Genomic DNA, 24,720 nt, shown 5'->3' on the forward strand with positions numbered 1-24,720 from the left:
GCCCTCAAACCATCAGCTACTGCGGCTACCGGAGACTGTGCATTCTGAGGGGATTCAGCGTGGAGAAAAAGAGGATACTGGCCCTAGATGGTTAAGGTGCCTATCAAAGGAGTGATTTCTATGAGCCCAGACTCTTGCATCTTCCCATACATAGAAAAGTGCTGAAGTCATTCACTTGAGATGTCTGGTTTTTCTTTAATTAACAGTAATCTTTTGACGTTCCAACTACCTGCTTTTTGTTACAGAAACTCCTATACATCCTGCTTCCTCCCTGACCTCTTTGGAGCTGTCCCTCAGAGCCATCTGAGAGGCCATCTTCTGGGGTAAGTCCTCAGTAAGTCCACCAAATAAAACATGATTCTCAATTTTTAGGTGTGTGTGTGTTTTTTTTTTCTTTCAGTCGACACCTGGCCACAGCACTTGGAAAGGCAGCAGGTCCTGGGTCTTTGTGTGGCGTGAGGGATGTTCTTCCTAATCATAGGGGTCCTTGTAGGGAGGAGGCTTGTTGTCCGGGCTCGTTAGCTGAGCAAAGGGGAAGGGAGGTGCGGTGCCAGCTCCTTCCAAGGGGAAAGGTTACTGCCCCCCACAGGGCCCTCACTGGAAGGGCCACTTTTTGGTCCGCTTGACCCTGCCACCCCTCCCCTCCATCTTCCACCCACTTCCATCCTGAAGAAAGCAAATGAGCTAAACTCCAGGGAGGGCTTGAAGAAGATAAGGAGAATTGAGAAAGGAGGATGATGTGGGTCTGAGGGGGGAGGAAGAATTGGGGTGGGGAGCTGCCATGAGCTTAGAATGCGTAAGAATCCGTTTTGGTGCAGGAATGTTCCCAGTGAACCTACGGCAGGGTTTTAAGACACCCAGTTATCAAGCATCTGTTCAGAAGACCAGAGGTTTAAGGCACCGGCTAAGTTCAAAGCTAAGTTCAAAGCTACGTTCAGCTTTGGATGACTCGGGACTGTCAGAGCAGCGGTTCTCAAACCGTGCCAGAACCATCAGAAGGGGCGGATAAAGCTCAGGTAGCTGGGTCCTGCGCCCGAGAGTTTCTGATGCAGCAGGTCTGGGTGGGCGCCGAGAATCTGCATTTCCCGCAAGCTCCCAGGCATGCTGCTGGTGCGGGGACACACCCGGGGGGCCTCGAGGAGGCTGGGGGCGCGGGGCGCAGGGGCCGCCGGAGGCGCTGGTGCACTACGCATTACGTTTCGTTTCTAATCCCGCAGCCCTGGGAACGTGAGGGTTTCGTTTGCCCGCGACCAGCGGCGGGCGGGGAGCGAGGGGCGGCGCTCGCGGTGCTTAAAGCAGAAGAGCGGCGGGCGCCTGGCGCCGGTCACTGCACGCGGACGGTAAGTGTCGCGCTCCTGGGTCTGGGCACCCTCCGCCGGCCAGAGGCCTCGGGGCATTTGGGCGGCTGGCTGGGAGTTGAGCGCTCCGGGCTGCGGGTATTGCGCAAGCTAGTAGTAGTAAAAACGATCATGATTATTAGTGATATTGACATGATAATGAATATGATGATGACGATAGTAATAGTAATGGCGACGTTGGCTGGGCTGAGAGCACCGCTGATTCTACTTTCCTACCGACACGCTGCTGAGGCTCCTGCGTGATGCATCAAAAACAGTCCTCCACCCCCCAAACTGGCGGCTTTTCTGCCTGAGAAGGTGGGCACGTGGAGGGGATGGGGTCAAAGAGGGTCTCCGAGGGAGCCGGTTAAGAGGGGCGCACTGCAAAAATTTCACATCCACTGCTGCGTGACCTCCGAGCGCACCCCAAACGGCTGACCAAGCTTCATATATCAGTTTATATTTCCTGCTAAGGAGTGCAAACCAGACAAGTCAGCTGCCCGGGGGTTTCCTTGGAAGCGCATGGACCAGGGGTCTTCACCAATCCTTCTGAATAGAGGGAGGTTGAAGCGGAGGGTCGCTGGGAGGTTTTGGGTGCCGGAGCCGCCCTATAGGAAGCAAGGGCTGGCCCGAGAGATGGGGCATACGCAGAAGTGCCCTGCGTGGAGGACCCTTAACCCAGGGGATGGAGAGTTGCCCAGGGTCTGCCTTCCTCGTAGCCTGTGCAGCCGGGTGCGACGGCGTGGAGCCGGCACACTTAGTCTTCAGGATGGAGGTAGGTAGGACAGCCCTGGGGGCTGACGGGAAACCCAGGCGTTGATGAGACCTGCGCCGCAGCCCTCCTCGCCCCGACCCCACCGCGGGTGACCGCAGAGCTGCGCGTGTGGGATCCTCGGAATCATTCAGTCCAATTTTAAATCAAGTTTTTGTCGGAAGTAAGGTCAAGTGATGTCAACCCTTCCCCCCACCTCCCCCTCAGCTGTGAAGTCCCCAGAAGACTCCTAAAATGTTCATGTCATCTTTCTACTTGAGAACAGAGCTGCTGGCCAGGAAGTTCCCCACCGGCCTGTGGACGTGCCCTCCCCCCGCCCCCCCCCCCCCAGGTCCTTCACTTCTCTTCCGCCCACCTCCCGATACTCAGCTCATCTTGATTTGATAGAGAGACTTAGGTCTAAAGTACAAGATTTTAACCAAAGATTTTAACCTTTTAACCAAATTACTGAGTCTGCGCGTTTCTGCTCGCCCTGGGAGAGGCCAGTAAATTGGGAGATGAGGTGTTGGGCGTAAGGAATAAGGACTTTATTCGGAAAGCTGGGAGTCCGAGAAGACGGACGACCGATGACCTAGAGAACCCTCTTCCCGGGGTCTGGATGCTAGTTTCTTTCGTACAACAAAGAGCGGGGAGGTGAAGAGGTAAAGCAGAAAGGCCTTAAATTGTTGCAAATATCTCTGGATTTCAGCCTGACTGGAGGAGGTGTGCTAATTTCTTCTTTCCTGCAGCCATACACAGGTGGGCTGGGTCAGAGTGTTTCCTGTGAGCTGAAAAGGTATTTTCATTTTACATTCAGGCTTGGGGGCCATGACATTTACTTTAAGCTACAGGCGACATCTCTTTAATGATTAACTTGTAGCAAAAGGAATAGAATATAAAGGTTAAAAGTAAAAGAAACAGATCTAATATGGAGTCAGATTTGTTCTTCCCTATTACAATCATAAACAATGTAAATGTCAGTGAGTTTCTGGAAGGCAAAACACTTTGATGAGAAAAAGCAAATCTAAGTCCTGAGAGGGTTAACTGGACTGAATTATTTGGGCAGTTTGCAGACACTGAATCCGGTGTTTTCTTGAATTTGCTTGGTAGGTGGCCCTTATTTAGGGCTTAGGGGAGCCAATCCTCCCTCACATCCCTGCTCCTCTCTGCAGACTGGGCTGAGGAAGCTTTCCCACAAGGACAGAGCTCCCCTGGGCAACCCTTTGATCCCCTCCCCGCCCTCCACTGCAGGGATTCTCCAGTGACACTGGGGAATGGCATCTGGGTCTGGGAGACATAGGCAAACGCACTCTGGGAGATCTTAAGGGGGAGGGGGAGGTACCGCCAGCCAGCCACCCCCATGGACAGGGGGAACCTGAGTGGACAGACAGAATGGAAAGAACCCACAGCACCGGGGCAGTTTCTCCCCATCCCTCCCCTCCCCAACCTTTGGAGTGAGAGAAGAGCCTGGTGCAGTAACCCCACTACTGACCAGTGTGGGTGTGCAGGACTGGGGAGCTGGGAGCTGGAAAGGAGAGAGATTCCCAGTGCTGTGCCCGCCTCGAAGCTCCCTGCCATCTTGTCTGCAGGCACAGGGTAGGGGTTAGACGTTTCATGAGCAGTTCGGGGCTGAGGGCTAAGGGTCACACGGCTTGACTCTAGCATGGCCAGAATGGGTGAATGCGTTCAGCTCAGTTTGACAAGTGCAGCCGGATGCTGAATGTGATGAATAAGTAAAACTGGTTTTTATTACTGAGATGGCTTTGCTCCTGAGATCCAAACTGATTTTCAAAGATGATCCAAGATAGGTACAAATAATTAAGATGTACAGACAAAAGTCACAAGATTTTGCTTTCAGGGAATGTCTTTTTTTTTTTTTTTTTTTGCGGTACGCGGGCCTCTCACTGTTGTGGCCTCTCCCGTTGCGGAGCACAGGCTCCGGACGCGCAGGCTCAGCGGCCACGGCTCACGGGCCGAGCCGCTCCGCGGCATGTGGGATCTTCCCGGACCGGGGCACGAACCCGTGTCCCCTGCATCGGCAGGCGGACTCTCAACCACTGCGCCACCAGGGAAGCCCTCAGGGAATGCCATTTGATGAAACAAACAGAGGAAGGGAATTTGTTCACAAAGAACCCACGGTCGTGGGGTGGTAGCCCTGGGGACTAATGATGCCACCTGACTGGGTGCAGTAAGGTCAACTGAAGTTGTAGTCTCTAACATGGGGCCCCAGCTCCAGCCCGGGACCCCCTGGGCACACGAAGTCTTTCCAAAGGCATGGGGGTGGGTGGTGGTTAGGGAATAAATTTCCAGATTGCCAGATTCCATAAGGACTCTTTAAAATTGATCACCTTTCAAAATTGCTTTTCTCTCACTATACAATGAACAGAATGCATCCCTCTCCCCCCAGTACACTTTTTTTTTTAGCAAACTTGCCCTTTCAACTGCACCAGTATGGACCCCAAATCATATAGGCCTTGGGGTAGGGTCCCTTGAGAAGAAGCAAGAGCATCACAAAAAAAAAAAAAAGTGTTGATTCAGGCCGTACATCGACAGCAAGGCTCTGTGCCTTATCCATCTACCTTAGAGTTTAAATATTTAAGGTTTACAAAAAGGACTTACGGAACTGTGAATCTCTTTCAAAGCACATCCCTCCCCCCTTCATTTGCACCATTCTCAGCAATGGGGAAGAAACTTGGTGAGCGCTATCATTTATTCGCCCGGGTTTTGGTCTAATTTGTATGTTTTGCCTGATTTCAAGGAGGTGTCGGAGAACAGCTCCGAATTTCTGCCGACGGGTCAACGTTACATTGTCAAGTAAAAGGAAGGTATATTGGAGGTAAGTAAGTGCTTTATATTTTTTATAACATTTATTTCAAGTCATAGGAGAAATATTTTCATTTACTTTTATCTAAGATTATTAGATGTGTATATTTTAATATTTAGAGACTTATGGTCCCAGAAAAAATTTTTTAATGAATTTCAAATATATGCATATGTATTTTCTGGGTGCAGACAAGTATGATAAGGGGGCCAATTAAATGCTTTCAAAAATAAAATGAATGACTTTAAGATCCATTTAGGTGGGGGAAGTGGAACAAAAATCTGACGTCGGGGATCAAAAGGAACAGAGTAAAAGACTTGCAGTTCATTTTTTTTTTTTTTTTTTTTTGCTGCGTTGGGTCTTCGTTTCTGTGCGAGGGCTTTCTCTGGTTGCAGCGAGCAGGGGCCACTCTTCATCGCGGTGCGCGGGCCTCTCACTGTCACGGCCTCTCCTATTGCGGAGCACAGGCTCCAGATGCGCAGGCTCAGTAGTTGTGGCTCATGGGCCCAGTTGCTCCGCGGCATGTGGGATCTTCCCAGACCAGGGCTCGAACCCGTGTCTGCTGCATTGGCAGGCAGATTCTCAACCACTGCGCCACCCGGGAAGCCCTGGAGTTCATATTTTATAAAACACAGGTTTGGTGTTAAATTATCATAATATTTAGAATCCCTCATCTACACTGGAAAGAATTTTATAATAATTTTACTTTTAAACGTAAACTTAAAGATACATCAGAAATTTCATCCTTTGCCACTATTTAAATTTATGGTGAAAAAAATTTTTGATGTTCAACCTACAATCATGATGGGAAATACAGAGTTTAAAAAAGTCTTTGGAGATCCGGAAGCATATCCTTGAAGACCACTGAGCTGGTTGGGAGCATCTGTCCTCATTTGACACTTGGTTCCTTGGAGTTGTCCTGTCATTTCTTTCTGAGCTCCCACTGTGTCCCAGTGTGTCTTATGGTGGGTTTGGTTCCATGATTGAATGTACTCAGCTTCTGAATTGTGTTAATCCTGACCTACTTGGTTTTAAGCTGACCTGATAAAGGAAGAAGATGGTTCATTCTGACTTGAAAATCAAAGAACCCGATTCACCTTCTGCATCCAGTCATCTGTTACTAAATGGAAATGATGATCTGGTGGAGAAAAATGAGGAAACGGTAAGTTGATACCTGAAAACCACTCTCCGTGTGGACCTGAGCTGTGTCCACTTGCGGGCTGCCCACTGATACAGTGATGCCGTTGCTGCCTGGAGGTTCCCGCTTCCACATCTCTCTGAGGGCAGGACGTGGATACAAAGACTCTACTCATTCTGTTTGGGCCCTTCTTGCAGCCAAATGCAGACAGTGTTTTGCCTTAGCTGATGCTGGTTGGGGTGCAATTTTGGTCTGAAAAACCAGGCAAGATGCTGATGGGCTAGTGTAGGAATTGGCCCCAGGCACTGGGCCCGAGGAGCCCTGTGTTATCACATGCACACATCATGGTTCAGTCTCGAGTTCAAACCTCTGAGGTGTCACTGTGACACCACCTCACGGTGAAGCCATGTGGTGTCTTTTCTCCTAGAATCGAGACATATTTTTGGTGGGAACCAGACTTGGCTTCTGGAATCAGCTCAACCTGAATTTGATTCCGGTGCTGACACTGGCAGCTGTGTGATCTTGGGTGGTTATTCTTCCCTCTAGAAGCCCGATTTTCCATCTGTGAAGTCGGAATAATGATAGTATTTACCTTGTGTGACTGTTGAGAAGAGGTAGAGGCCGGGCACTTAGGAAGAGCTCTGTTTATCGCTGTCACATGTTTCAGCACAATGGATCTTCCGCGTCTTCCCAGTTGGCTCCATTTTCATAATCAATGTTTAACAATGTTTTAAACAATATTACAAACTACATTGGAGGACATAGAAAAATTAGAAGGTCCACCCATCTTTCCACCACCCTAATATAACTGTCGTCTCTCTCCTGGCTGTAACTGGCAGGGTGGAGGGCAGGAGGGACTCCCAGTGCTCAGACCCATGTGTTCGGATGTAGCGTCGCCTTTTTCGGCCAGGTTGAATAGGAGGTGTCTTATGACCCAGCAATTCCACTTCTAGGTGTAGACCTTGGTTCTTAGAGTGTGGTCCCCAGAGAAACAGCATCAACATCCCCGGGGAAGTTTGACGTGGAAGTGATCACACTCACATATCCTTCCCCCAGACCTAGTGAACTAGAAATTTCAGGGACAGTGCCTACCATCTGTGTTCTAACAGACCCTCCAAGTGATTCTTCTTTGTGCTGAAGTTTGAGAAGCATTTTTCCACGTTCATATAGCATTCTTTCTAAGCAAAACCAGAAACAGCACAAGTGCCCACGAGTAGTGGAGTGCATACATAGATTGTGGTGTGCTCGTGCAGTAGGATTCCATACAGCAGTGAAAAGGAACGAGCTAGAGTTCCAGGTATCAAGATGGCTGAGTCTAGAAAACAATGGTGCGGGAGTCCCCTGGTGGTCCAGTGGTTAGGGCTTGGCACTTGCACTGCCGTGGTCCGGGTTCAACCCTGGTTGTGGAACTGAGATCCTGCAAGCCGAACGGCGTGGCCAAAAAAAACAAAACTAAAAATAGATAAACAATGGTGAACCCTAGAATCAAGTCACAGAAGAAATATACTGTATGATCCCATTTATATAAACATCCACAACAGGCAACCATAAGCCACGTATTGTTTAGGGAAAGATGCACGGGTGGTAAAACTGTAATGAAGAGGCAAGGACATCGTTATCACCAACCTGAGAATGGAAGAACCTTCCGGGGCTGAAGTGGTTTTAGGAGGAAGGTGCCTGGGGAGGGGTAGATTGAGTGTCTTAAGTACAGGGACTATGTGTTTTCTTAACCCAGGTGGTTGGTACATGCATTTTGACTAATTAGTATTCATGTTTTATAAACTCTCATGAATGGGTGGTATAAAGAAACGAAAACAGAAAGAACCCATAAGGAGGGCTAAGACTGAGGTCACTGATGTGTGTAAAGGTACAGCCAGGTGTGTGCACAGCCACCACGAGTCTTTCTGTGGGGAATTGTGCTCCGAACCTTTCTGAAGTGTTGTTATAGAGAAAAATTGCTCAGGACGCTTGTTTAAAAAGGGCAAGGAAGATTTTATTCAAGACTATTGCAATAGGGGAGAGAGATTACGCTCAATGTGGATACAAGGACAAGTGGGGATTTATAGCCAGCGGGCAGGGTGGAGGACAGGAGGAAGAATTACCTAGAGGAACTAGGTTAGGATCAAGGGAGGTGAGGAAGGAACTGACTGGCTGTCAAAGCTGAGGAGATTCTGGGTGAACTGGCTTAGCACGATTCTTTGATAAGTCTGGACTCAGTAGGTGAAGGAGAGGCCGAGAGGAGAAGGGGGCTCAAAGGAGCCCCGTTAAAGTTTGGCCAAGGGCATCCCTGTCAGTGTGTGTACCCCCTTCTCTGCTGAATTTTGTCAACATTTCCCATGTATGAAATGTTGTGCTCAGGCATTCTGTAAGGCAGTGGTTCTCATCTGGGGGCAGTTTTACCCTTTGGAACACCTGGCAATCTCTGAAGACATTTTGGTTGTCACAACTCAAAGTGACGAGTGAATAGAGGCCAGGGATGCTGCTACACCTCCTACAAGGCACAGGACAGCCCGACCACAAAGGCTCATCGGGTCCAAACTATGAACACCTTCTCACGATGCTATAAAACAACTATTCCAGTAAAATTTAATTATATTATAAAGCATGCACAAAAATAGGAATTAGAAAAAGGTAAAAGGTAAAGTGATTTTTTCTTATTTTCTTCGCCACTGGGGTTGTTGGTTTTCTTGTTGTTGAGGTTTGGGCGTTCTTTATATATATATTCTGGGTACAAGTCCTTTGTCAGATATAAGCTTTGCAAACATTGTGCCTTGTCTTTCCATTCTCTTAACAGTCTCTTTTAAAGATCAGATGTTTTAAATTTTGATGACGTCCAATCTATGTGTTGGTTCTTTTATGGATTTTGTACTCTTGGGGCCATATCTAAGAAATCCTTGCCTAATCCATAGTCACAAAGATTTTCTCCTGTGTTTTCTTCTAGAAGTTCTATAGTTTTAGAGTTTGCATTTGGGTCTGTGTTCCACTGTGAGTTAATTTTTGTACATGGTGTTAAACATAGATTCAAGGTCATTTTTTTTGCATATAGATGTTTAGTTATCCCAGTACCATTTGTTGAAGGAAAAGGCTACCTTTTTTCCACTGCATTCCCCTTGTACTTTGGTCAAAAAACAGTTGTTCACAAATGTATTGGTTTATTTCTAGACTATGCATTCTGTTCCATTCTCTTTCTCCATTTTTGCATCAGCATCCCATTGTTTTGGTTACTACAGCTTTATAGTAATTATGGAAATCAGGGAATGTTAGCCCTCCAACCCTGCTCTTCTTTTTCAAAGTCATTTGACTGTTTTAGGAGTATTTAGACTATTTAGATTTTCTGTGATTGTTAATGTAATCGGGCTTGGAAAGATCATTTTGCTATTTGTTTTCTATTTGCCTTGTTTTTCATCTCCTCTTTCCTCTTTTCCTGCCTTCTTTTGAATTAATCAAGTTTTTTTATGATTCTGTTTTATCTCCTCCATTGGCTTATTAAATGAAACTGTTTTAGGGAATATATTATGTGTCCTTAACTTATCAAGTTTACCTTCAAGTGCTAATATACTACTTCATGTATAAGAACCTTACGATAGAATGTGTCCATTTCTCCCCTCCCAGCCTTCATGCTATTTTATCATGATTTTTAATTTTATCAATATTTTAAACCCCACAATACATTGTTATTTCTGTTCAAATAGTCAAATGTCTTTTAAAGATAATTAAGTAATAAAAAAGCATAGTGGTCACCATTTCTGGTGTAAATTCCTGGGTGTAGATTAAGAAGTCCATTCAATATAATCTTCCTTTGGCTTGAAGGACATCCTAAACATTTCCTGTAGTGCAGGTCTGCTGGTGATGAATTCATTCACTTTTGTACATCCGAAAAAGTCCTTATTCACTTTCATTATTTTAAAAGATATGTTTGCTGGGTAGAGAATTCTGGGTTGATGGTTTTTCTCAGCACTTTAAAAAGGTTGCTCCACTGTCTACTCACTTGTATAGCTTCTAGTGAGAAATGTGCTGTAAATCTCAACTTTGTTCTTCTGTACTTATCACATGTTATTTTCCGGCTGCTTTAAACATTTTGTCATTATCACTGGTTTTGAGCAATTTGACTATCATGTGCCTTGATGTAGTTTACTTTATGTTTCCTTTGCTCAGGATTCATCGAGCTTTTTGGATCTTTGGGCTAATAGTTTTCACCAAGCTTGGGAAAAATTTAGCTATTATTTCTTCAAGTATTTATTTCTGTTTTGCCCCCACTCTCTTTTGAGAACTCCAATCACCTGTATATATTAGGTTGATTGAAGTTGTCCATCTTTGATGGCATGTGACCTGCAGGCTATGATAGAGGTCTCCCACTCTACCTCTTCCAGGGGTCTGAGAACAACCTGTACAACCAGTATGAGGAGAAGGTGCGGCCCTGCATTGACCTCATCGACTCCCTGCAGGCCCTGGGCGTGGAGCAGGGCCTGGCCCTGCCCACCATCGCTGTCACTGGGGACCAGAGCTCGGGCAAGAGCTCTGTGCTGGAGGCTCTGTCGGGGTTCGCTCTTCCCAGAGGCAGCGATAAGCTCTGCCGGGCCAGCCTCCTGCAAGCCACAAGGCATCCCGGGGACCAGTGGTTTAAGGGGAGGTCTCTGGGAAGGCCCCCAGGAGGGCAGCTCCCACAGGCCCTGGACAGCTGCCTAAGCACTTGCCCTGTATGTTAATCAGCTCAGGCTGCAGTAACAGAGGACCTCAGACTAGGAGCTTAAACAATAGAAATTTACTTCTCGCAGTTCTGGAGTCTGGAAGCCCGAGATCAAGGTGTCAGCAGGATTGGTTTCTCCTGAGGCCTGTGTCCTTGGCTAACACATGACCCTCTTCTCCTTGTGTTCTCACGTGGCCTTTTCTCTATGTGCACCCACGTCTAGGATCTCTTCCTCTTTTTAGAAGGATGCCAGACATGCTGTTTAGGGCCCCACTCTTAAGACCTCATTTAATGTTCATTACCTCTTTAAAGATAGACCCTATCTCCAAGTATAGTCACGTTGGGCATTAGGGGCTTCAACATATGAGTCTGACCGGGTGGCGGGGGGAGGAGACCAAATTCATAACATCCTCTCATCACACGTTTAGTGTGGATGGTCCATAACCTGCACTTGCGGAAGGTCTGAGTAAATGCATGTGGGTCCTCAGCCCTGAACACTGGGCACGTGGGTGTCCTTCCTGAGCCCCTTCCCAAGGGGTGACCCTCTATCTGGGAGGTGAAGATTGGTGCTCTGCCAAGTGGTGCTTTTTGAGCCACCAGGCCGAGGATCAGTGAGGGCTCCAGGGAAGAAGGCACACCTGAGCTGGGTCTTGAAATACGGGTCAGATGTGAAGGCGGGTGGGATTTGGAAGAAGTTTACAGTAAGGGGACTGTGGTGAGGGGGGCTGGCGGGGGCAGTCCCCCTTCCTGATAGGAGTGGGGTGTGTGCACTGGGGGACGATGGAAGACATTTGCAGAAGTTTGGGGCTCCCCACTGTAGTTTGCCACCTGGGCTGATGGAAAACACTGGAGTGAAGCAGGGGGTCTAAAGAAGTGGCTTTCAAGCCAAACACCTCCTGAGACACACAGTCAAGATGCACATTCGTGAGTCACCCCAGATAGAATGTGTCGGAGTGTCAGAGGGTGAGACCAGAAAGTCTGCAGTTTTAACAGTCTCCCCAGATGATTGTATAGAAATTTGAGAACCACTGGTCTAAGACCACCATATAGGACTGTTAAGAGCAGCGTATAGAACTGATGGATAATGACCTCCTAGGTATTGTTACAAGATGTCCTCTGGTGCTGAAACTGAAAACACTTGTGAATGAAGACGAGTGGAAAGGCAAAGTCAAGTGTCCGGGACAAAGAGACTGAGATTTCAGATGCTTCGCAGGTGGAAAAGGAAATCAGTGAAGGTAAGTGTCCCGTGTTTGTTTGTCATTGCCTATTTGGCTGTCTGGTCAACCAGGTGAAGTGGGTGGGGTCTGCCTGTCACCATTCCCACTCTCCCCTTTCTGGGCCCGTCCTGGTCCCTTGGGAACCCTCCCTTCCCTACATCCGGCCCCCAGCTTTCTTGTATTTTCTCTTCTTTTACTCTCATTAAGACCAGTGCTTTGGACAGAATCTGACCTCAGTAGTTTATTGTTTAGTATGTAAGTACGTACCTGAGCGTAGTGTGAATTTTGAAGCTTGTCTCCAAATATGGAGTATCGGCCCCTTATTCAAGGGCTTCCCCATCCCACAGATCTGATGGAAGAGGTATACGGGTATGGGACCAGGGAACCCCTTCACCTATTAACCTGGTAAAAAGGCATTCCAAAATGCTGACTGGGGCATCACTGAACCCTATTCAGAAATGGGGGTCCTTTTTCTCCAAGAGTGGGGTGCATGTCCTTGCATAACCCTGGTTTAGGCTAATTTATGGCAGGGCTCGGTAAATGCAGACCACAGAGATTACATCATCGATGTGAGACATCTGAAAAGGGAAACTTAACGCTTGGACTTATGAACGCACTTTCAGAATGGAACTCATTCCTATGTAGGGGACTCACTGCGTGCCTCACCCGTGAATCACAGTGGGTAGAAGTTGCTTTCAGAGGATTCGCTGTAATGTGATATTCCATCCTAAGCTCTATTCTGTTTTTTTCCTTCCTCTTCTCTAGCCCAGGTTGCCATTGCTGGGGAAGGCACGGGAATCAGTCATGAGCTGATTAGTCTGGAAGTCACCTCCCCTCATGTCCCGGATCTGACCCTGATAGACCTTCCCGGCATCACCAGGATCGCTGTGGGCAATCAGCCAGCCAACATTGAATATCAGGTGAAACGTCAGGTTCCATCCTGGCCCGGGCCTTGTGGGGGTGGGGCTGCATTAGAGCATCAGTGAGTCCAGGACGGAGCTTGAAGAGTGGGTGTTAGGAGGTGGGGAATTTGGAGAGTGTGATGGTCGAAATCTACTCCACCAAGTTGGGTGGAAGCTTCTGTGGAAAAAGGCAAACAGGCAAAGTTGGAAATGCATTTTATTTGTGTTTTATGTGGCGACTCATTTGGGTCATAGTTACATTTTGTGCCATATCTAAACCAGCACGTATTAGGAAGGGGTTTTATGTGGGGAGCATAAGAGAGCATTAGAAGCAAGTCTAATGATATTCCTAGATCAGTGAATCTCACTCTGTGGATTAAAGATTTAGGGAATAGTCAAGCAATTCTTTTGGCATCTTGTTTTTCATTGTGACTGTCAGATTTGAGGTCTTAGGATATAGTTAAAGAGTTAAGACCTCACAGTTTTCCCTGTTTGAACTACAGAGAACTTAGTTCCTCTGCCTTGGGAAGCGCCCCCAGGCTTGTGTTGTGGGCTCGTTTCTCATAGTTGCTTCTTTGGAGAAATACCTCTGAGACCTGGAGGGTCTGAAGCAAGTACAAGGTCAGGACCTGTCTCATCTCTCATACCCTCTCATTTTCTTACAGATCAAGTCTCTCATCAGGAATTACATCCTTAAGCAGGAGACCATCAACTTGGTGGTAGTCCCCGCTAATGTGGACATCGCCACCGTGGAGGCACTGCGCATGGCTCAGGAGGTGGAACTCCAAGGACAGGACCATAGGTAAGAAGACAGAAGAATCTAAAAATAGTAGGTGGCTTGATAGTGGAAAAGCAACCGTTGAATCCAATGGGTGCTTCCTGGCACACACGCAAGATGAGAACCTTTTGAGAACACTTTGAGGCCAGATGAAATGGGCCACATTTGACTCTTGTTGGCCATGTGTTGGCTTGTAATCCTTGTCTACCTGCTTATAAGAGGCATGGTGGGTTCAGGAGGTGAGGCAAAATCAGAAAGCAGTTATGTCAGTTGACAGTGCATTTGAGGTAGAACAACCCCTGTGTCCCAGACAGATGAATGGATACGCAAAATGTGTTGTATCAATACAATGGGATAGTATTCAACCTTAAAAAGGAAGGATAGGGCTTCCCTGGTGGCGCAGTGGTTGAGAGTCCGCCTGCCGATGCAGGGGACACGGGTTCGTGCCCCGGTCCGGGAAGATCCCACATGCCGCGGAGCAGCTGTGCCCGTGAGCCATGGCCGCTGAGCCTGCGCGTCCGGAGCCTGTGCTCCACAACAGGAGAGGCCACAACAGTGAGAGGTCCGCGTACCGCAAAAAAAAAAGGAAGGATGTTCGGACACCTGCTACAATGTGGGTGGATCTTGAAGACATTATGCTTAATGACATAAGCCAGGGCAGAAGGACAAATACTGTGTGATCCCACTTATATGAGGGATCTATAGTGGTCAAGTTCATAGAGACAGGAAGTCAAACGGGGGGAAAGGGGGAAAGAAGAGTGGGTGTTCAGTGGTGACAGAGTCTCAGCTTGGGAGGAGTAAAAGGTTTTGGAGCTGGTTAGTGATCAAGGTTGCCCAACAACGTGGGAGTGCACTGTGCACCTAAAAATGGTTAAAATGGTAAATTTTATTTTTAAAAAATGCGTTTGGCTGTAAATAGCAGAGAACCCGAGTACAGTGGCTGAAACAAATGGCGATTTATTTTCACGCCTAACAAGAACTCTGGGCACAGGCTGCTTCCCTTGGGACCGCTGTTCAGTGACACTGTCAGGACCCAGTCCCTTCCACCTTCTGCTCCACCATCCTTAACTGCAGGTGCTCATTCTTTGCTTGTCCTGCTGCCTGTCGTGCCTGGGATGGGAATCTCTGGGCCAGGGCAGCAGCTACCAGTGGACACGGTAAACCTCAGGGTTAGTCCTGGGCTGGCTTCGCTGGACAGTCCCACAGGGCCCTGCACCCGGAAGGGTCCACACCTGGTGTGATGCTCTAATGCTGCCATCTTGCAATACTCAACGTCTGAACAAGGGGCTCTGCGTTTCCATTTTGTAATGGGCCCCGCAAGCGATGTAGCTGGTCCTGGCTGGACCAGTGTTCCTCCAAGTGTGAGCCAGGCCCCACCTGCACCAGAAATAATTGCAGAAGTTTTAGAAATGCAAGTCCCTCGATCCCACCAAACCTCCTGAATCAGAATCTCTGGGATGGGGCCTGAGATTCTGCATTTTAAGACCTACCTTAAGGTGTTTCAGATGCACAGGAAAGTTTGAGAGTGAACTCCTCCACTGGACAGAAAGAACACAAAAGGGCCATTACACTCTACTGTCTCTTTGGTGTGAGAACTGAGATCTGGGTGATGTGAGCTTGGGGAGAACATAGGGGCTGAGCCTCACACCTTCGCTCTGCAAGCCCTATTGTGTGCCCTCAAGCAGGGTGGGAGGAAACCAGGGGCCAGGGGACCTGCCTTCCCAGGGGCAGGAGCTGTCCTTACTTTTCGCTCTGCGAAGCTGTGAGCATTCTCTAACCAAAGTCTCTGGGTCGCAGGAATCTTGACGAAGCCCGATCTGGTGGACAAAAGCACCGAAGACAAGGTAGTGGACATGGTGAGAAACCTCGTCTTCCACCTGAAGAAGGGCTACATGATCGTCAAGTGCCGGGGGCAGCAGGACATCCAGCACCAGCTGAGCCTGACCAAGGCCCTGCAGAAGGAGCAGGACTTCTTTGGGAACCACGCCCATTTCAGGTAGGCGGGTGGTGTTTTCCGAGTGTGAACCAAAATTAAGGACCTCCGTCCTCACAGGGGAAAATGGATGCTGTCTGAGATCAGATTTTGAGAGTGTCCATGTGTGTTTGTTCCTTGACAATGACCATGGAATTTGCCTGGAAGAAAAAAGGAGGAATTCACAAAGTACTGCAAAGAATAAATTTAAAACGTCAAAATAAGGCAGAGGTTTTTGCAATAACTGAAATAGTATGGTTCTGGAACCGGAATATAAACGTAAGTGAAACAGGATAGAAACAAAGTAGAAAACCCAGAAATACGACTCAGATACATATATTTGGTCTATGATGAATGTGGCAATTCAAATCCCTGGGCTATGTCTGTTGGATCATCCATCAGTGGCATTGAGATAATTGTTTAATATTTGGGAAAAAATTAAATCGTGACCTTACTTAACATGGGATACCAAAATATAATATCAGTTGAAGTTTAAAATTAAGTACAAGAAAGGCACCATAAGCATCCCAGAAGAAAATATAGACGGAGAATTTATAATCCCAGCATAAAAGTCTTTCTAACCCTAATGCCAAAAATGACATTTTTTAAAAAAGAGAAGACTGATAAATTGGTTAGATTTGAAACAATGAGAAGATGTAGAGTTGGTGGGAAAGGAGGGGCGTGGACCTTCACCTCTGCTGCTGGGAATGTGTGCTGAGGTCACATGCGAACCGGTCTGCATAGGTGCGTGTCCGAGGTTGAGTTCCATTTCTAGGAATTCCACCCAGGAAAGTAATCAGAGATGTATCCACTAATGTTGGCTAAAGGATATTCAGCACAGGTTTGTTTTTTGTTTAAATTTTTATTAGAGTATAGTTGCTTTACAATGTTGTGTTAGTTTCAGGTGTACAACAAAGTGAATCAGGTATACATATATCCACTCTTTTTTAGATTCTTTTCCCATATAGGTCATTACAGAGTATTGAGTAGAGTTCCCTGTGCTATACAGTAGGTCTTCATTCATTATCTATTTTATACATAGTAATGTGAATATGTCAATCCCAATCTCCCAGTTCATCCCAACCCCCCCTTCCCCCTTGGTATCCATAAGTTTGTTCTCTACATCTGTGTCTCTATTTCTGCTTTGCAAATAAGTTCATCTGTACCATTTTTCTAGATTCCACATATAAGCAATATTGTACAATATTTTTTTTTACAGATTTGTTTTTTGCGGTACGTGGGCCTCTCACTGCCGTGGCCTCTCCCGTTGCGGAGCACAGGCTCCAGACGCGCAGGCTCAGCGGCCACGGCTCGTGGGCCCAGCCGCTCCGCGGCACGTGGGATCCTCCCTGACCAGGACACGAACCCACGTCCCCTGCATCGGCAGGCAGACTCTCAACCACTGCACCACCAGGGAAGCCCACAGATTTGTTTTTAATTGTGAAAATTTGGAATCTAAATGTTGAAAATCATGGGATTTATATAAATGAACCAGAATAAGAGATCACAGCGTTGGCAACCATTAGACTGCTGTGCAATGAGATGCCAATGAAAAGGAGCTTATAAGATGTGGAGAAAAAAGTGACACAGTCACTGAGATCCCTTGTGTGCACACATGTGTACGTAGGTGGAGACCCATGTCCTTCGTAAACGTTATCACATTTGATGCTCCCGGAAGCCTGCAGAGACATATAATTCAGAGGAGACACTTGTACACCTGTGTTCATAGCAGCATTATTCACACTAGCTAAAGCATGGAAGCAACCCGAGTGTCCATTGATAGATGAATGGGATAAACAGAATGTGGTCCGTCCATACAGTGGAACAGCATTCGGCCTCAGAAAGGAGGGAAATTCTAGCACATGTTGTAACACGGATGAACCTTGAGGACGTTATGCTCAGTGAAATAAGCCAGTCAGAAAAAGACAAACACTGTATGATTCCACTTGTACGAGGCCCCTAGAAGAGTCATATTCATAGAGACAGGGCCTGGGGGGAGGGGGAGGGGGAGACGTTTAATGCGGACAGAGTCTCATTTGGGGAAGATGGGATAGTTCTGGAGGTGGATGGTGGTGATGGACGCACAGCAACGTAATTGTACTTAATAACAATGAATGTGGGCTTACAAACGACCGAAATGGTGAATTTTATGTTATGCATATTTTAAAATTTTAAAAATTGACAGGTGTGGACACTGAAACTTAGGTACGAGTGTACTCTTGCAAAGAGGTGTGTGGACTCATGCTTCCTGGCCGCCCTTCATCCTAAAAAGTCCCTTAAAATATAGAATATCATGTAATAACTCACCCTGCAAACACATATTTGGAAAGAGTGAGAGAAGGGCTTGGCTTCCTTCCTCCAACCAGCCCATGGTTTAAGTTCTCCTCTTGGGGAAGGGTGGGTCCCCCAGTTCAGGGTTCATCCGTAAACCTGTGTCAGTATATTTTCACGAGGCTCGATACTGACGTGCATCACGTATATAGAAGGGTATGTGCACGTTATGAAAATGTATCTAGAGGTGACTGTATATTTTTATAAAGACCATTTCTATAGTCAGATGTCATGAGACACAATATATCAGCTGGTAGCGATCATTCTATACCATTTTTGAAATACCTAACGTTACTGAAATTCAGTCAATTCTATGCAATCCAATTCTGAACATTTCTTGGGGACCAGATGCAGGACATCCCATCCAGCGGGAAGTAACTGGATTTGCCTTGGCTTTCCCTAGCAGCAGAGCCGACTTGCATTTTCTGGCTAGACCCAGATGGACACGTACGTTGTCTTCTCTCACAGGGATCTTCTGGAGGAAGGAAGGGCCACGGTCCCGTGCCTGGCTGAAAGACTGACCACTGAACTCATCACGCACATCTGTGTAAGTACTTGCAAAGCTGTCCAATCTCTGAATAGAATCCTGCAGACACAAAGCTTAACCGTGTCGGCTAACAAACGTCAGCACACGTGGATCTCCTGTGCATCTCGTGAAGATGCCGGCTCAGATTCAGGGCGTCTGGATGTGGCCCGGGATTCTCCCAGGTGGTGTGGATGTTGCCTGTCAGAGGACCACACGTTGAGTGGGATGCTCATAAACTATCCACTTGGCCTGATTACAAAGTGGCATCTTATGAGCACTGGACTAACTCTTCCTTTCCCGTCATCGCCAAACTTGACTCATTCCCTCTTCCTATTTATGGCTTTCCACTGTTTTCTATTTTCCTCAGAAATCTCTGCCCCTGTTAGAAAATCAGATAAAGGAGAGTCACCAGAGAATAACAGAGGAGCTACAGAAGTACGGCTCAGATATCCCGGAAGACGCAAGTGGGAAGATGTTCTCTCTGATAGATGTGAGTGTTGCCAGGGGCACCAAGCCGGAGAGTCGCACGTCACTGTCTACAAAGGGATCGTGCGTGGGCCTTGTGCACGTCTCTCTTCACTCCCCTAAAGCTGATCCGGACTCCTTCTGGCCACTTAGCACCAGAAAGGGGCTGGGGTTGGAGGATGGTGGGCAGGGAGTGGCAGGCCATCCCATTCACAGCATCGGCTCTTCCTCAAGCGCGCTCACCCGAGACCCCCGGGCAGTGAGGGGAGTTTGGGGTTGTCTGCTGCCAAAGCCTCTTCTCTCCTGTCCTCGCACCCGGGCCTGTAAGGCAGCAGAGAAGGGCTCGCCCACCCTCTGCACGCATGCGACCGCCAAACTACATTGCTTGTATTTGGAATATCTCCGCTGATACTTAACGTTTTTCTTCTTGGCAGAAAATTGATGCATTTAATAAAGAGATCACTAATATAATAGAAGGGGAAGAATTCGTGGGAGAGCGTGACTCTCGGCTGTTTAACAAAATGCGAACCGAGTTCTACAGATGGAGTATTGTGGTTGCAAACAGTTTCCGGAAAGGTGAGTCCAAGGCACCATGGGAAACCCTGCAAGTCAAGCTGAGTCCAGGGCCGCGGGGCTGGGTGATGCAGTCGGTGAAGGACGCCCAGAGGAAGGGGTTAGTGGCGTGAAAGCCACATGTGCTGTTTCAGATCCCTGAACTCTGGCCAGCAAGTACCTAGTACTGATTTCAGAGGACACCTAGAGAGAAAATACAGATTCATTGGCCCATATCAGTCATGACTCTCAGAAGAATCAGCCCTCCCTCAATAGTGAGCAAGTCGACATATCATGTGTGTCACACTCTTTTTGTTCCCAGTGGTGCTGCCCCTGAAATAACCCAGTTTGATCTTGGTTAACCCACCAAGGCCTTGAAGCCTGACGTGTCTCGTAATGGATCTTACAGTTGCGGTGATGAAAAGAAAATACAACGGAGAGGTCCAGGGGAGCTGATTTTCACTACTCAGAAATTTCCTCTCAGCTCCCAAGAGATGGTCTCATGCCAACGTGGCCCTTCTGTGTGGCCCACCACCTCAGCTCCCCCACACCCACTTGGTCAGGAAGAACTCTGCACCAGCCCTGCTCACTGGGCTACTGTGCTCACCAGATAGCTCCCCGGCAGGAAAGGCTTTCCCTCTCCTTCCCCGTCTGACCCGTGCTGCTCCCCTCCCGCTGTGTGGCTCTGCCTGGCCGCCCCTGCTTCTGTTACACGCGGGTCACAGGCTGAACGTTACCCATCTCCTACTTCACCAAAACCAGGGATGATTTGGATGATCTCCAGGACAACGGGAAAATGACTTTTGCAGCCATGTTCATACCAGACTCTCAAAAGCTGTTTGGGTGTGTGGTTTTGCCGGTCAGACAGACCAGCCCTTCCTTTCAGCTGGTGTCCATTCTCCAACATCAGACGTCGGTTTCTTGGCCCCAGCATCCCCCTGGAATGCCTTCATCTGCCTGTCCCTTCTCTCCCGCCCTGCATTGGTAACACTGGCGGTCCCATCCCTCGCCTGCCCTCATCCTGGGGCACGGAGCATGTGTTCCAGCTCCAGCTCACTGATTCCCTCCACGCACATACCCTGAGTGCTTGCTCCACTCCTGGCACCTTTATAAACTTCTGTTTTTAGCTCATGTAATCTTTTCAGCCCTCCCATGAGGCCAGGTGCTCATACTATAAAGAAGGGAAGTGAAGCACGGAGAGGTTGCAGAACTTGCTACAGTACCAGTATATATCAGCTTGTTGAGAGATCAACTTATCTCAGGAAAGAGAAACTTTGCACTAGCAGGTGGGGTGTGGTGACATTACCCAACTCAGGTTCTGCTTCTCATGGCTCAAGAGTCCAGTACTGAGAGACAAGTATTGGGTAAAATGAGAGACAGCTTTACTCAGGAAGCCGGCAATCCTGGGGAGAAGGTGGACTCATGGCCCAAAGAACCAATTCCCCATTTTCCAGGTTTTGTTTGGAGATTCTGTAGGGAAAAGAGGAAGGGTTAACATGCTAAAGAGGTACGTGATGAGCTCGTGGACATTCCTCTGATTGGTTGGTGGTGAGGTCACCAAGCGTCAACATCCTCAACCCTCTGGTTCCAACTGATCTGGGGGCTACGTGATTGTGGGCAGCATATGATTAACTTCTTTTATGTGGTGGGGGTTTTAGTCTCTGTAAAGCAGCTCAGAGGACATGGCGCAAAATACTGTCTGTAGCCCTTGAGGAGGGACTAAAGGTCCTTGACTTTGTTTAGCGGCTAAACTGTTATTATTTTGTTTGGCTTGACTATTTTCCTTTGTTGCTGCCTTTTTTCATTTCTCAGATTAAATTTATTCTTTGGATACATTTTCTTTTTTTAGAGACAAAAGGAAAGCAGAGGACATGGGTGGGGTGAGGAGGGGATATTGTCCCAGGACCCCACTGGGTCCTGCTGAGTTACAGAGAGGGAGAAAGGAAGGTCGAAACGAGCTTTCAACGTGCCCAGAACTCAGAGAGCTCCCTTCTGTGGTTTTTGATAGCCCAGCTCCTTTTCTGCTAAATAATTTTAGCTTTGATTTAAAAAAAAAAAGGTTATAAAATCTTCGGGGCAGAGTTTTTGTACTCAGTCTGCCCATTAACCTTTTTAGAGCACATTTTACCCTCTTGCATCAGAAGTAAGCATTTAGTGATCAGGAGAGGCTGGTGGGAGCCCAGGCTTGGGGTTGGCCCCCGACGCGGTGCCTCCTGGAGCACAGAGGACGAGGGTGCCTTTGAAACCCAGGTGGGGAGCTTTTGCACCCGCCAGGTCTCGTCCGTGCCGGGGGCTCCTCGGTGACGTCAGGGTCTCCTGGCGGCCGCAGCCCCTCACCCTCCTGTGAACTGCCCCTCCCTTCTTGCCAGGAGGTCAGCACCCGCATCTCCAGCCACACCCCCTCGATCATCCAGTTCTTCATGCTCAAGACGTTCGGCCAGCTGCGGAAGGGGATGCTGCAGCTGCTGCAGAACAAGGACAAGTACGACAGGCTGCTGAAGGAGCGCAGCGACACCAGCGACAGGAGGAAGCTCCCGAGGGAGCCGCTGCAGCGGCTGACCCGGGCTCGGCTCGCCAAGTTCCCCGGCTGAACCCGCCCTCCGCCCCGCCCCGGGGTCTCCAGGGAGCCGGCGACCGACATCTTTCCCTGCCAGCCTCGCGTCATTAGCTGATCATTTCACAGTTGCGCCAGTGGTTAGCAGTCAGACTGTAGCCGTCATCCCTGCTGTTAGTGGATGACGACCTAGTAAGAAGCTGTGATGGGCACGCTGGCTTCGGGCATAAAGTGATTTACACAGATGGTCCACGGCTGCCCTGTGCTCTCTGCATCACTTCATCAGTTACCGATGCCCACACAGCATCCTAAGAGGGTCATTCCGGTTTCTGTAGTGGCCTTTCACACCCGACGTTTTAGGGGCATTAGTGCCACGTGTGTGAATGCACACAGAAGCCTATTTCTTTGATTTGTAATAAACTCGTTTCGACCAGACATTTCTCTGACACCTTCTTTATCTGGGGGGGAGAAGTCTGACAGTGACAGCAGGCGGGAACGCTTGGAGCAGTCGGTGGGCACTACCGCTTCCCTCGGTGCTGGATCAGGTCACAGCGAACAGTTGAACAGAGGAGTGTGGTCGGTTATTGATGAGAGGCTGAAGGGAAATGGGGAATCCAGTTAAAGAAATGGGACAGAATGTGAAGCAATCGGCATTCGTTGTGTATAACGTGTGCTGATCAAGTGTCCAGTCTGCTTAACCGCTGGCCACCTGGCATGAGGCTGACAGGTAAAAAGCCCACGTCCAGAGAAGTCACTGCCCAGCCAGCGGGGTTTTACAGGCCAATGCAGGTCTGGGGGGCAGAGAAGGTGGACCGTTAACCGTGAATTGGCCAGAAGGAGCACAGCACGGTCCTGAGTGTCCTTGGACTGGGCAGGGCTGGGGGCGCACGCAGACAGCCCGCCAGGAAGGGAGTGGCTATCTCACGAGCTGTCCACTCCCAGGCCCAGTGGGACAACCGCTTGTTGTTGGGGGGAGGGGGGTGAACTAGCTACACTGTCCCCTCCCACCCAGCCCCCACCGTACCCGCACCCCCATCCCAGGGCCCTTCTGACACTCAGGACTCCGTGATCCTCATTGCTTTGGGACAATATGCGAATTCATGTACGAGAGGGGATGCTCTGGACACTTGGAGGCTGGCGCCCCCTCGTGGCTGGACTGAGTAACTGCTCCAATACCAACAAGGGACCAGAATCAGAGGTGTTCGTGTTGCCAAGCGTTCTTCTTTGCTGTCGCTACGGTTTTCCTGGCGATTCCTAGACTGAGTAGAGGAAGAAAGCTGATAGTACGTGCTCCAGAGAACGGGAATTTCCCCAGGGAGCAAGCCCGCTGGGGACTCACAAGGTACTCATAATCACTTTCCTGTTACCCCGAAAGAACAGACGTCCAGGAATCCCTCAGGCCTGTTCCGACCAGCCATCGATAGGGGAGAAGTGCACTGTCTCTCCTCTCACCTGCTCAGGACTCAGGGAGAGACAGCCCTGGAGTTCACTCTGTGTGAGTCCTTCACTCAGAGGGCGGAGAGGCTCAGGCAAAGGGTTGAACTGCCCCCGCCATTCTCCTTCTCACATCTCCCATCTCCACCCATGAGGGGCGGCACCCGGATCAGAACCTGCAACTCCAGGGTCTGCTGCCTGCTGTACAGCATCGGCCTGAAGGTCCATCAACGTGTGCAGAATGTGCTAGAATAGCAGTGATGCCCACTCGTGGTCCCTCACTCCAGGCAAGCCTGGGCTTCAGCTGATCCCATAGGATGGGGCTGAGTCTGGAGCAGAGCAAGGAGAGGGGCCAGATCACATTGAACTGACCAAAGTAGGAGGCCTCATTTTTCCAGAATGCAGGGTCTGCAGGTGCTTACTAAATGCTGTGAGGGGTGGAGTGGGCATAGGAGATGCTGGGCACTTGTCCAAATGACTTGCCGGATGCCTGACTATTTTCTAAGATGCTATGGAAGACCTCCCTTTATTTCTCTCCTTCTGGAGCAGAAAGCAAAGACGAAAGCAGCCAGCCAGCCAGAAAAGGCCCCGTGGTCAGTTTTTGTTTGGGAGGAAAGGAATCCAGTCCCAGGGACAAATCATCCGCCAGGTAGCCATAAAAGCAGCAAAAGGGGCACTGACCTTGAATCCACTCACCTTCAGTGGATTCAAATGGATCAGTGGATTTTCAGGGGATTATAAGATCAGGTTCTTTAATCACAGCAACGCCCATGTTTATGGGGTTAATTCATTTAAAATGAGGTAGCTGGTACAACAGTGAATCTTTTAAGTGTCACTTTGGAAGTAGCCTAAATTGCAGCCCTTAAAACACTGGGGGCGCTGGGAGAAGAGCTCTGGCCCGTGCCACATAACCTTCTCTGCGTCCAAAGCAGCAAAGGATTTGACTTCAACCAGGGGTGTGTGTGTGTGTCTCTTTAAAAAGTCAGGTTCCAGGGTGAAGCCTTGGCCATAAGGAAAACGTCTCTGAAATCAGAGCCAGGTCAGGGAAACCACAGGAGAACCAGAGAGAAGGAGCTGAGAACAGGCCAGGGACCCGAGTTTAAGGTAGGACTGTACCCCGACCTCCATAACAGCTCAGCAAGAAGCGAATCAAAGTTCATTCATTTTCCACGCTGCGAACTCCCCCTGCCCCAGCTGCAAGAAGCCACAAGACGATCAACACAGATTCCACACTTTCCTTAATACTCGTTTCCAC

The 24,720-nt window shown here is 48.6% G+C and overlaps 1 protein-coding gene across 1 annotated transcript; it reads left to right on the forward strand.

Moving 5' to 3' along the window:
• The first annotated feature begins 1,193 nt into the window (after positions 1–1,193).
• On the forward strand, positions 1,194–22,903 carry LOC101323948 (interferon-induced GTP-binding protein Mx1). The gene is given in 14 exon segments (XM_033856099.2): positions 1,194–1,340; positions 4,847–4,924; positions 5,946–6,071; positions 10,418–10,609; positions 11,830–11,904; positions 11,906–11,969; positions 12,717–12,871; positions 13,519–13,634; positions 13,636–13,655; positions 15,429–15,627; positions 18,403–18,481; positions 18,828–18,950; positions 19,360–19,501; positions 21,847–22,903. Coding segments are annotated over 12 exon segments (1,569 nt in total). The 5' UTR covers positions 1,194–1,340; positions 4,847–4,924; positions 5,946–5,966; the 3' UTR covers positions 22,146–22,903.
• Positions 22,904–24,720: the final 1,817 nt, after the last annotated feature.

The sequence above is a fragment of the Tursiops truncatus genome, chromosome 4, assembly GCF_011762595.2.
Source record: "Tursiops truncatus isolate mTurTru1 chromosome 4, mTurTru1.mat.Y, whole genome shotgun sequence".
Lineage (NCBI taxonomy): Eukaryota > Metazoa > Chordata > Mammalia > Artiodactyla > Delphinidae > Tursiops > Tursiops truncatus.